The 13,410-nt window shown below is 46.2% G+C and overlaps 1 protein-coding gene across 1 annotated transcript; it reads right to left on the minus strand.

Moving 5' to 3' along the window:
* Positions 1 to 7,120: 7,120 nt before the first annotated feature.
* Positions 7,121 to 11,028, minus strand: LOC119300158 (probable polygalacturonase). The gene is made up of 6 exons (XM_037577209.1): positions 10,765 to 11,028; positions 10,118 to 10,417; positions 9,100 to 9,220; positions 8,827 to 9,001; positions 8,676 to 8,746; positions 7,121 to 8,295 (listed from the first exon to the last, which is right to left on the minus strand). Exons 1-6 carry the CDS (start codon positions 10,774 to 10,776, stop codon positions 7,625 to 7,627), a joined length of 1,350 nt encoding a protein of 449 aa, XP_037433106.1. The 5' UTR covers positions 10,777 to 11,028; the 3' UTR covers positions 7,121 to 7,624.
* Between the last annotated feature and the right edge of the window lie 2,382 nt (positions 11,029 to 13,410).

A 13,410-nucleotide genomic window follows, 5' to 3' on the forward strand; every position in this document is an offset into this window, starting at 1 on the left:
TCTCAAAAGATCAAGAGCTTTGGTTGGCTAAGGAGGGAGATCTCCAAGAAATCGAGGTCTGAAAATGGAGGTGAGAGAAATGGAGTCGTCAAGTTCTTCGTGGGGAAGAAGAAGACTATTTATAGGTGGGGATGGAATCCGGCCGTTGGAGGCAGATTTCTGTGTAGCCCGGAAGTTCCGGCCACGCACGGAAGTTCTGGACCCCGAAAGTTCCGGCCAGGTTCCGGGCTACATAGAGAGTTTGCATTAACTCAGTAGTACCCCGGGAAGCTGTTGAAACAGGGGACGGAAGTTCTAGAGCCCGGAAGTTCCGGCCGCCCCGGAAGTTTCGGGGGACGGAAGTTCCGGCCAGGGTTCGGCGAGGTTCCAGGCTACACAAAGAGATTGCACAAAAAGAGTAGTTTCTTTGGGTACCCCGAAAGCTTCCTGGACCCCTGCTGGACCTTCCAGTCCCCAGAAGTTCCGGCCATCCCAGAAGTTCCAGCCTGAACAGAAACTTTACACTGTAAGATTTTTCATATCAATGTGAGAAGGTAAGTTGATTCCCTGGATGTTTTTATGATGCACCCCCTCTTAATAGTGTGGCTGCCCTAAAGACTCAAGAAACAAGAAAACACTATGGCACTCTTCTTTTCTTGGGCACTCCGCTTTTCCTTTTTCCAATATAAGAGGGAATAACCATCCATGCTTCACTTTAGCTTAATCAGTGTTGTTTACACTAGAGGATGTGGTTAGAAACACAAATGAAGTTGTCATAGATGTCAAAAACAATTTAGTGCAACAATGCATTTTCACCTTGTCGCCGACCCTTTCTAGATGAAGTTCTCTAGTGATTCTTTTGTGTTCCTGCATGTGTGCCTAGCTTGTTTGTTTCCCTTTTCACTTCATCTAGATTTCTTTTCTTTTTGTTTCTCTATTATTTTCTTCATTCCCTGCATCTAATTCATTGCAAATCATTTAGTTAATTCCTTGCAAATCCTTGTGTGATCTTATTTGCCAAGTGGCTTGAGATGACAAAGTATTTCCTCTGTATTGAGCTCAGTCTCACCGATTTCTGCCTCTCGGATAGACGAACTACAATCCTACATTGTATATTGTTCATCGGTACAACCGACAAGGACAAACCCGGTCTGACCGATATGCGTCATCTATGACACCCCAACTCGGTGTCACCGATGAAAATAACTCGGCATTACCGATTTCACTACTGAGAAAACATTTTGCCATTATCATTATCTTTTTTTCCTTCTAGCTCCACTCAATGATTCTTGTCCTCTACTAGCATCTTAAATTACATGCTGCTTTGTAATGTGACTCAAGGACCAAACCTACTTGACTCATGCTCCAGAAGATTCCTTCTTGGAAATTGGTGTCAAAGGGGGAGAGAGAGCACATCAAAGCTTATCACATAACAGAGAAAGCACATCTTAGCTTCTCCGGATGCTTATAAACCATAGAGGAAAGAACTCACATGTCTTTAAGAGGGGAAAGACATGTTAAGTAAATGTTATGTTGCTTTGTTCTGATTCTCTCTTATCCTATCTTCTCCCATTATCCAATATCAGATTCAGGGGAGAATGAGTTCATATCCAAGGGAAGAAAATCTTTGGAATTCATCGCATATCTTTATTCTTTGGGGGCATGTCTATATCAAAATAGAGTACTAAGTACTCACTCACTACATGTCATCCCAATCTTGGTACTCTTGTGGTTCTCTCAACTTGCTTTGTTTAATAGGTGTTCTTGTGTTATCTAACCCTCTTTTCTCAAGTTCACCTCCTCCAAAGCCAGCTCAAGACCACAAGGTAAGTATATGCATCACACTCATGTGCATGATGATCTCTTGTTGATGTACATATTGTTTGCAAGAAGGACTCATGAACATGGAGGTACATTTCTTATATCTACATCATTTGCTCTGACACATATAACCAAGATACATGTAACTCATTGCTTGCTCTGACATGCTTATGCATTCACATGCTCTTATATTCTATATTTACATGATTGCATACATATAGGGGGAGACTATGCATGTTACATGTATTTCCAAAGCTTTACTTGTTATTCTTCATATCTTTATCTAAGGCTTTGATGTGTGTTGTCATCAATTACCAAAAAGGGGGAGATTGAAAGCACAAGTGCTCCCTGGGTGATTTTGGTAATTAATGTTAACATATCTCTTATTGGACTAATATTTTCATCTAGTATATTTCAGTAAGTTCAGCAAAGGTGTGGCATGGACAAAAGGATGTGGAACCCCTTCAAGATGCTAAGGACAGAATATTGGCAAAAGCTCAAGACTCTTCATTTTTCTGTTTTAGTGATCCAAGATCACATTGAGTCCATAGGAAAGCCAATACTATTAAAAGGGGATGAGGTGTTGCCTAATGGTCTACTTGCTCAAAGTGCTTAGTGGTATGCTCCAAATCCATCAACCACTTTCTCAATTCCAAATATGTCCTAAACCTAAAGTCAAACTCGGCCCCACCGATTTGATTCATCTGACGCCACCGAGTTCACTTGACATAGTCATAGCCAGAAACCCTAATTAGTTCAGTCTCACCGATGGGATCTCGGTCTCACTGAGATGGGCGTGCAAACTCTCTGTTGCCTGTTGCAGCTATTTTGGTCTCACCGAAATATGCAGTCAGCCCCATCGAGTTTGCTTGACCAACTCTCTGTTTGCTTATTACCAACATCGGTCTCACTGAGTTTGTGTAATCGGTCAAACCGAGTTTAGGTTTTACCCTAACCCTAGCACTCGGTCCCACTGAGTTGATCATGTCGGTCCCACCGAAAATCCTAACGTTCACATTTTGAACTGAATCGGTCTCACCGAGTTCACACATTCGGTCTGACCGAGTTGGCTCTTTTGTGTGTAACGTTAGATTTTATGTGGAGGCTATATATACCCATCCACCCTCCTCTCCATTAGTGAGAGAGCCATCAAAATGTGTCTACACTTCCGGCATTCATTTTCTGAGAGAGAACCACCTACTCATGTGTTGAGACCAAGACATTCCAATCCAACCACAAGAATCTTGATCTCTAGCCTTCCCCAAGTTACTATCCACTCAAATCATCTTTCCACCATAGCCAAATCTGTGAGAGAGAGTTGAGTGTTGGGGAGACTATCATTTGAAGCACAAGAGCAAGGAGTTCATCATCAACACACCATCTATTACCTTCTGCGGAGTGGTGTCTCCTAGATTAGTTAGGTGTCACTTGGGAGCCTCCGTCAAGTTGTGGAGTTGAACCAAGGAATTTGTAAGGGGAAGGAGATCGCCTACTTCGTGAAGATCTACCCAAAGTGAGGCATGTCCTTCATGGGTGATGGCCATGGTGGGATAGACAAGGTTGGTTCTTCATGGACCCTTCGTGGGTGGAGCCCTCCGTGAAGTCGCGCAACCGTTACCCTTCGTGGGTTTAAGTCTCCACCAACGTGGATGTACGATAGCACCACCTATCGGAACCACGCCAATAATCCCCATGTCTCCAATTGCATTTGCACACTCCAATCGCATCCCTTTACTTTCTTGCAACTTGCATGCCTTACTTTCCACTGCTCATATACTCTTGGCATGCTTGCTTGAAATATATTGTGAATGTTTAAACTTGTGCTAAAACTCCACCTTAACTAAATAATTTAAAAAACTACTACTTTTGCTTGTTGAGGGTCTAATCACCCCCCTCTAGATACCTCTTCTCGATCCTTTCAATGGACGACAAGCCATACAGGTTGATACCCTTAGTCCAGGACACCCTCACTTGTGGCCTGGCCGTACATGCACCTATCGACCGGCTGACATGTGAACCTGAAAAGGGTTCTAGTACCAGCCTAAACGGCTGACATTTGAACCTGGAAAGGGTTCTAGTGCCAGCCTTTTCGGCCTCTGGTTGCAGCAGTTTGAGGAGATCCGCCGTCGTCGCCTTCAGCTCCCCAACGACTTCCACCTCAACCCAGCGTTCACCGAGGATCCCTCCACTAGGATACGTGGTTCTACTACAGGCACAACCAGTGCCACCAATTTTACTTCGCCACCCCCGCGCGTGCTCCAGCGCTAAAGGAGGAGTAGGACGACGAGGCCCTCAAGAACGCCATCGAGGACTCCTAGCCAGACGAGCTTGCCCAGTGGCCCTGCCACTAGCGCTCCATGCATTGACGTTGCAGGCCATTGCGTCGCCGCCAAAGCCGCAGTCGAAGCCACTGGCAGGGCTAGTGGGGCACGTGAGGACGTGGATGTCCACAGTCCCTTGCACGCCCAAGTGGGTGGGGCCGGAGCAGCAGGAGGAGCCAGCGATGCCACTGCGTGTGCCGGCGGCCGTGGCCACTGCACCAGAAGCGTGGCCATATCCATGGTCGCCTACGGTGTACATCGACCTCGTCGATGATGAGGACGAGGACGATGAACTATAGATCTAGATTTTTTTAGTTATGTTTTCTTAGTTTTCATTAATATAATGAACAGACTTTTGGAATATGTACATTTTAAGTCAAAATTTGGCCAAAAAATGAAATGCAGACCGGCACGTTGGGCGCACTGGTAGGCGGACAGATAAAGACAGGCAAACTTTTGGTGTCCGCACGCCACCCAAATGGATAAAAAAGGACACATTGTGTGTCCTTTTGGATCGGCCCGTTGGAATTGCACTTACGTTGCCGAGGAAGATGCAAATGGATAGTGACTTGCTCAGGGCCAAGATGTAGGAAATCATCACATGAAAAAGCTACCTAAGAGCATCCACAACCGGACCACCCCCCTCCCAACACTCGCCCCAAACGCTCGGGCGGGTTGCCCGGTCAGTGCCTCGATGATTTTTGGCCACCCAACCGGGCTCAAACGCCTAGACTGACCGGCACTCCCCATACCCGGCCCATTTATGTGGCTGATATGGGGACGCCCGGATGCACACACCATGTCAGATTGGCCGAAAGAGCCCACACAAGGATACAGAGAGACCATTGGTCCGACGGGCGCCTCCTCCGCTCCACGCCACGCGGCGCCGCTCTTGAATTCCTCCCGAGGGAGGAGGCCGGCTATTTAAACCGGATGGCGGCAGCCGAACCCTATCCGCCCCATTTCCCCTTTCTCCTCCCCGCCTCCGCTACTTCCAATCCGCCCGCCACACCATGTCGAGTCACCGGATCACCACCTACGCCATGCTCACTCCGGAGCATCGTCTGCAGCTGTTTGAGGAGATCTGGGCGAGACGAGCTGCTCATTTTACCGTGGGCCTTCCTTTGAATTCACCGAGCCGGAGGAGGAGGAGAAGGAGAAGGGGGAGCAACCACCGAAAGCAGAGTCCATGGAGGAGGAGGCGGCGGAGCCGGAGGTGGAGACAGAGGTGGAGGAGGAGCCGGTGGAGCCGGCTGCAGCATTGCCATAGCAAACACAGAGGCGGAGTATGAGGTCGCCCAAGCGATGGAAATGGTGGAGCAGACCACCATTCTGGAATCCATCCAGGATGAGGCCTATGTCGAGGCCAACCGGCGGTTTATCCGGCAAGAACAGGCGGCGATGGAGGCGTTGTTCGCCGAACTGGATGCGGAGGCGGTGGGGGAGGAGTCGGAGCCTCCGCAGGCACAAGAGTTGCCACAATTGCCCGTCTACCCGGCATCGGGCACGGAGATCATCAACATCTCCGGCGATGAGTAGTTTTAGCTATGTACATAGTACATAGGTTTTTATCTGCATGGTAAGTATGAATATGAGGTATGAAGTTTGAGGTTGACGTTTTGGTGTGTTGTCTAGTCATTGTCCGCATACATGCCCGGGCACGTCCGCGGGCATTTGGGGGCCGAATTTTAGTGCTTGCGGTTGTAGATGCTCTAGGTGGTTCTTCTTTTCCTGGGTAGTTTCGTGGTTGTGACCTGGCCGGAGATGATATGTAATGCGTGGTGCTTTTGTTTTCGTTTTGTCCTGATTCGATGCAGGGGCAACAGCATTCGGCTGCCATGAACCCCGCAAGCATCACCAAAGCCACCAACTGATCACGAGTCCAAGCATTCTGATCACTCATTCATTAATCTCCACACAAGATGCTCAAACACAGCGTGAAGCAAGCCACCGCGGCAAGCCGCACGCGCGAACTCTTCCCCGTAAACCGTCCCGCACACCACTTAATCGCGCCAGTACAATTCCCACGTCACCGGCGCGCCGAAGAGAGCATAAACCACGCCACCGCTTTGCCTACACGGACGTACAGTATCGTTCAGGACAAGATCGAATGCGCCACCCCACCGATCGCTTTGAACACTTGCATATTTGCTTGCGTACATGCTCGCACACTTGGATGCCTGCCGGGCGTCGTGCTGGTCCCGCATTTTGTCATCAACTCGGTCGGAGACATCATGATAAGGTCGTCCAACGAATCCATCCATATTCTACCGATTTCCAGATGGGAGGTCGTAGCTGGTGTGTTTTGTGCTCATTCTTCTCAGCAGTAAATCCGCTGGATTTTTGCATTCAGCAGTAATAAATCCACTGGACCCGCAGCAGCAGCATAGCATTATCCAACAGGAAATCAACATCCACCTTTGACCGCCCTCAGAATTCAAAGGCTGTATTGTAGCAGCATCTGAACGTTAATTTTGGACGCATCTTCTGCAATGATATAATGCACCACATGGCCACCTCGGCTTTTTCTGAACCAACCAGGATCCGATGCTGCTGCTGTTCTTTTTTCTTTTTTTACAGAACCTTCTACTGTCTTGTTCTTACCTTGGTTCCAAGACTTCTGATCAAGGCACTGCAACTTCAGTAAGTGAAAACGGCCACTGCTGCAGTACAGTACAATCAATTATCTCATGAGCAGTAGACGGTGGTGGCGTCAGAAGAGTGATTGCCCTTGTTCCCAGCGTGTACAATCTTTGCAAAGGCGGCAGGTTGGTTGCACATGCTGCCCAAGTGGCGCCACACGAGTACAGGAGACATTAGCTATCAGCCATCAGTGCCAGCTCCTCTCCGCCGCGGCCGCTTATTTTTATCCGGTGATTTGGTACTGATGTAGCTGGCCAAAGCTTGCACAAATGGCAACCCCAACATGATAGTATGAGCTTGCGACATGACATGGCGACAAAGCCAAGCCAATAAAGCCCCCCAAAGAGACAAAGAAGCCATCAAAACCGGCCTAACAACCCCATTGATACCAATTTATTTGACAGCCAGGACAAGGAGCATGCTGGGCTACAGGGGCCAGCCTGTGCATCCCAGGATAACATGTGAGGCTGTTCTATTGGATGCTCACAAGATGATGATGACAAGATGTACAGGGTCACCTTAACATATTGTATAATGTTTATTTTATATATGGCAATAAAATAAACAGCAATATAAACCAACTCTTTGGACTCGACAACCTACCGGACAAAATTTCTTACAGATTGAATGAACAAATGTAACTGTACAAGGAAACACCTCTCTGGACTCATCAAGGACGCCAGCCAAATTGTTGTATTATGAGCCTCAAAGCTGACTGTATGAAGCCCGATGATTCTTTGATGCACCTATAACGGAAGAGAATTTTTGGGGGGAAAGATGGTGATGAAGCTAGAGCTAGATGTCTCTAGATTGTACATGGACAGAAACATGAAAGGATGAATATTGGGTGCTATATGCATTTACGCTGTCGCAAGGGCATGGTAGCTAAGGGTGGATGAGCAGATGGAGGAATTTGATGATTGACTGTGGAGGTCGGAACAAGCCTCAGGAAATACTGACTCGGAGTATCCAGAAATGTTGGAGCAAGACCAAGAGGCGGAATGCGCTGAATCAGCTATGCTGAAATTGATATTGGAGAGGCAGATATTGGTGAAAGGATCGCCATCGATTCCCGACAAAACTCCTGCAAACGAAATGTTTTTTCCAACCATGTCTTTTAAGGTGATTCCACTGATCTCCGGGAGTGCAGACAAATCAAAATGTTCATCAGGATGGCTTGACCAATCGCCGGTGAACTCGATTGCAACATGGACGTCTTCCATTTGGACATCTGATACTGTCGCATCCCTTATATAACCACCACGGCCTGGTGCGGTCCTGAAGGATATACCTTTGGATGAACCATGAATATGAAGGTGATCAACATGAACATCCGAGATCCCACCAGACATCTCACTGCCAAATGCAAGAGCAGCTCCCAGTGAGGCTTGCAGATCCACTCTACTAATGTGAATATCTGAGGTTGGCCTTCCAAATGTAATGCCATAGTTGTCCCACCCACTTTTTAATGAGATGGCATCATGACCGACGCTAATTCTGCTGTCCTCAATGCACATATTCGAGCATGAATCTGCATAGAAAACAGTACAGAAGTTATTCACAATCTTCAGCCATGCTACTGCAGTAGAACAATGTTCGCAAAGAACTTATACAAAAATAACACAAGCAATTTAAGGAAACAATAGATTTATCTTGCGGTAAGTAGATCTGAGGTATTTTATTCTGATTCCTTTCAATAGCGAGTAGGTTATTTTTACTAGCTCCTGGAACGCATCCAAATACATATAATGGCAACTCAAATTAAGTAGCAAAACACATTTACTTGTGAAAAAAATCTTTATGTGTGTGAATTTAGAATACAAATATCCAATCAAAACCTAATAGATGATTTAGATTAAATATAATGTACGGGCTTTTATTAAAGTAGCAGCACATGAAGAGCAGTGTTACCTGGGACAATTCCATTGGTGAGTGGAGCATCCAATTCAGTCTCGATTGTGACATTACGGATTGTTACATTGCTGGAAAAAAACATGTTAATACATCTCTCAAACACTAAGAATGGGTTTAGAATTATCTCTGGAAAAAAATGTCAACATACCTGCAATACACAGGATGTATACCCCATGCTGGAGAATCTAAAAATGTCAAGTTCGAAATCACAATTTCTTCCGAATCCTCAAACTCCACAAGATGAGGCCGGCTATAGTTCAATTTGTTTGAGCGAAACCAATTCCACCATATCAAACCCTGGCCGTCTACGATTCCATTGTTCCCTGTAGAAATGTAATTTAAATGTGACTATGAATTGAATATACTAAAACAAATGACAAACCACATAAAATTCTGATGTCTAACAGAAGACTGTATTTACCTGTAATTATGACATCGGTAACATTGTGCCCATTTATTAAGCTGCGATGCCTTGCACCCGGAAGATCAATTCCTTGGCCATATGATGGCAAAGGTTCCACAATTGGCCATTGTGTCACATCCTGCAATGCAAATTCATAGTCAATTTCAAATACAATGAGTATTGAATTAATTCCCGAGACTAAAAGGAATATATGAGGTATAAATAAGAAGTTTCTTCCTTTTATACTAATTTATGCTGCCTATGTTATCCTATATCTCATAATTTCAAACTTCAAAACAATGTAGTAGAATAAAACTCGACAAGACGTCGTCCATTCCGTGATGTGCACAAAATATTGTGTATTACGGGCAGGCAATCAAAATCGGCCTACTAACAGGCATGATTAAAGAAAGCAGCTTGACTTCAAAACAATCCAAGTACAAATTGTTTTTCCTTGTTTGCTGGCCTCACATGGACAGCTACGTGTCACATCCGATGCCCATTTGTATTAGGAAAGACAAAACCGATGGGCAGATAGTCGAATATTGGGCCGCTAATGTTCATAAAATTTTATATACGCGGAAACCCATGCATAAGAAAATTCATAGTGATCTCTAAATACGCGCAAGACCAAAATAATGATTATACTCACACGAAAACGTCTTTCAAGGTAAACATCACGTATGACCTCTACCTAGAGACATGTCAAATCGTTCCAACTAAACATCTTTCACCAACCATACATAAACGAAGAAATAAGCTGACAGCTAAGAATATTGCAAGTTCCTAACAGTTCTCAATGTTAATGCAATTGAAAGCGACAAATAAACCCACATTCATGCAACGATGTCTAAAAAGTCAATTGATATCAAGAAAACATCCTAAGCTCCTACTGTCAGTGTGGAACGAAAGCGGTAGGTATGCTACATCGATCCATGAATAGGAGAACATCCAATCCATGGAATCAGCAGCACTGCAGAATCCTCATGCTGATAAAGTGAGAAGGCGTTTATAAGTTACTGATGTGGAGAACAACCTTGGTGCCTATGATGACAGCGTCCTTCTCCAGGAAGAGGGTGAGGTGGCTGGTGAGGTTGAAGCTGCCGGTGAGCCACCGCCCCTTGGGCACGTACAGCTGTGCGCCACCCTTGTCGGCAAAGGACCGCAGGTAGAAGATGGCGTTCTGGAAGGGCACCGTATTGACGGTCAGGCCGTCGCCGACGGCCCCAAACTCAGTGATGGTCACGCTATGTGGCCGCGGCCGCCCGCTGTACCGCGCACATTGCGCCTCCCCCTGCGCGAGGCCAATTACGGCAAGCAGCGATGCCAGAACTACCTGCAACAAAACAGAGCAGCACAAGAACACGAACCAGTCAGTACTAGTTTGCACTGCAACTCCATGAATTCAACACGAAGCTTCAAAACAATTCCAGATCAATCAGGGAATCAAATTCGCAAGAAGCAAGAAACAGCGCGTCGGATCGCAAGATCTCAACAGGAGGATCTCGAATTTAGGGAGGACACCAAGCGGCGGAAATCAATAGCAGTGGGGCGCCCTAGCTCCCCACGGCGCCGTGCAAGAACCAAACTGAACCAATCCGGGATGGAAGCGCCGCGAAGAGCGCCTTCGCGGCCAAAAAACCACAGGAATTCCTTAACCCAAGCGGTGATAAACGTACTTACTAGCCTCGCCATGAGTGTCCCCCTTTGCGGCAGAAGGAGGGAGAGCGGAGCGGCGAATCAGAGGGCAGGGGCCAAGAAGACGTAGCTCCAGGAACCGCAGGAGAGGAAGACGAATGCAAGCTGCTCAGTAATTGGCTTCGGACTGAGAGAGGAGGACGGGGAAGGGGGAGGCGGTGGATAGAGAGAAGAAGAAGAAGAAGAAGAAGAAGCAGCAGCAGCAGCAGCCCCAGCAGAGCTGAAGTTTTGATGATTGGGTATGATACAGCTTGGCTTGTACTAGTATTTGTTTAGCCCTCTAGACTTTAGGCATGAAAGAAAAATGCATAAATATTATGCAAAATCTACGCTTGGGACTAGAAGAGAGAGGGAGAAGTAAATCTTACAAGAAAGAAGATGAGAGGCTGACGAGTGAGCACCGAGCTCACATGGTGGTGGCAGTGGCGGTGGCAGTGGCGAGCATTTGGCGACATGCTTTTTTAAAGGCTTGCCGACGACCTAATGGGTTCACATTCTCTCTCGAGCTCAGGGATGATTAGTGTCGGCGCTCGAACTCGCTGCCACTAGTGGTGACGATCATCAGTTGAGGTCGACGACAAGGTCTGACGTAAACGATGGGAGAAGGAAGGTGGAGGGGTAGTAAGAGAGGAGAAGAGAGTCGGGAAAGAAAGGAATAAAGAAAGAAGAAGATGGCGGGAAAAGGGGGGTCGAAGGAGAAAGAAAGACGGATAGGAACAAGGCGGTTTGCGCCCCAGTGCACCAAGGGATCGTCCTGCCGCAACAGCGTCCTAAATAATAAACTACTAAAAATCGTAGGTGAGTCAAAATCGTGACACGTAATGCTTGAGCTAAAACTAACACGGGTTTATTGTTTAAGTATCAATGCTATATGGATATGGCTTACATTTATTTTTCCATTTTTGAACAACTAGAAGGGTCCCAAGCAGCCAAGCTGCATTAAGTCAAAGCGCTGAAAGTACATCTCATAAAAGGACTCGGCAAATTTAATATTACAACTCAATCCCTAAAATATGCATGGACAACCGTAGACCAAAAAGTAAAATTGCAAATGGGTCATAATCTCAACTTCTATTCAGATTTGCTTCTGCCATCGTCAAGGAGGAACCACTTGGGGTCGTCGAACCACCACCACGCTTCTCCAACACCAGAGAACCAGATGAAGAAGATATGTACTCCAAGACAAAGTTGAATCGCCCCCATAAGGACACTTCCAGGCCAGGAAGAAGAAGAGGAATCGACGACGATAAGCTTGACAAGCAAAAGTTCCATTAGACCGCCCTGCAGCCAGAAGAATCACCAGTGAGGCTTTGAAGAGGGGGCATCGGTAGCCTCTTGCAACTCCCCTTAGTGATATCAAAGGCGTCGAAGCTCGCCGTGCCACAACGAGTGTCAATGGTGATGAAGTACCTCCTAACCATTGGAATTGGGTTCAACACCCCCCCTCTTTGTGTGCGCCACTCAATGGCCACCAGAGGTGAGAATGAAGGGTGGTCCAACCTCCTGAGTAGGTACGCCAACGACCATGGATCATCGCTGACAGAAGTATGGTCATATGCGGCCGCACTTAGCTTGGATACAACAGTGGCACGCTCCACTTGAGCATGATTCCATACATCTCTAAGGCACACCTAATCCTAGATATAGTATGTATATGACTTCCCCTCGCACCTCTACCATCTCTAAACCCATTGGACTTGCCGCTAGATAAGAAAGTGGATCGCGCTAGGGCCTCTTTCTCAAGAGAGACTCTCAAGAGGGGGGGGGGGACTCTCTCTGTCCAGCACTAGCCATCTATAGCTTGCGTATTGATGAGCACAAATTGGGAGGCAAACCTCCAACAAAACTAACATGATATCTTCGGATGGGATGACCTTTTGGTTTCGGTCCATCACTTTGTCAAGGGTAGTGACTAGAGTCCACAACAAGACTCGGGGCTTCTTTGATTCAAAGGATTTCTAGAGAAGTTTTGAGGGACTAGATCCTTAGGGTTTTTTCATATGTTGGTCGTTTGATTCGTATGATTGATGCCCATATGAATTTTTTTCTCATGACTCCTTAGTATTATATTCCATGCAATTTCCAGCATCCACTCAAACTTCTTAGAAAGAATATTTTGGTTTTTTGTATAATCAAACAAACCAAAATCATGTAGGGTTCAAATGGACGAACATTGAAACCCTATGTTTTTATTATTCCTGTGTTTTTTTGGAATCCTCCAAATCAAAGAGGCCCTGAGATATGTGATGTGTGGAATAACATTTACCATCTCGTCTTATATTTACCATAGAATCTGCCATATTCATTAGTTTTGTAATTAAATTTATGAGCGGGCTATGTGTCCCCATGAATACTTGAGGTGGTATTTATGTTCACCATGTACCCGTTCTTCACACGTGAGATACCAATATATACCACGTAAAAAGTGCATATTATGTATTTTTTTAGAGAAAGGGCCAGAGCCCGACTTTATAAATAAAGCCACATGGCAGCGTCACGAGACCAAACAGGAAAGAGACCAGTTAACGAGGAGAATGCACACAGTGCACGGAACGAAAAGTATATAAGAGTAGCCAAGGAAGGATGGATACAGACAACTGCCATACACGGCGCGCAGGCCGGAAAGGAGTG

Source organism: Triticum dicoccoides, chromosome 5A (assembly GCF_002162155.2).
Source record: "Triticum dicoccoides isolate Atlit2015 ecotype Zavitan chromosome 5A, WEW_v2.0, whole genome shotgun sequence".
Classification (NCBI taxonomy): domain Eukaryota; kingdom Viridiplantae; phylum Streptophyta; class Magnoliopsida; order Poales; family Poaceae; genus Triticum; species Triticum dicoccoides.

Coding starts and splice junctions, on each gene's coding strand:
- LOC119300158 (XM_037577209.1), bottom strand. Junction 9,221..10,117: donor CTGTCATCATAGGCACCAAG/GTTGTTCTCCAC, acceptor TTTGCATTGCAG/GATGTGACACAATGGCCAAT. Junction 8,747..8,826: donor ATACATCCTGTGTATTGCAG/GTATGTTGACAT, acceptor GTTTTTTTCCAG/CAATGTAACAATCCGTAATG.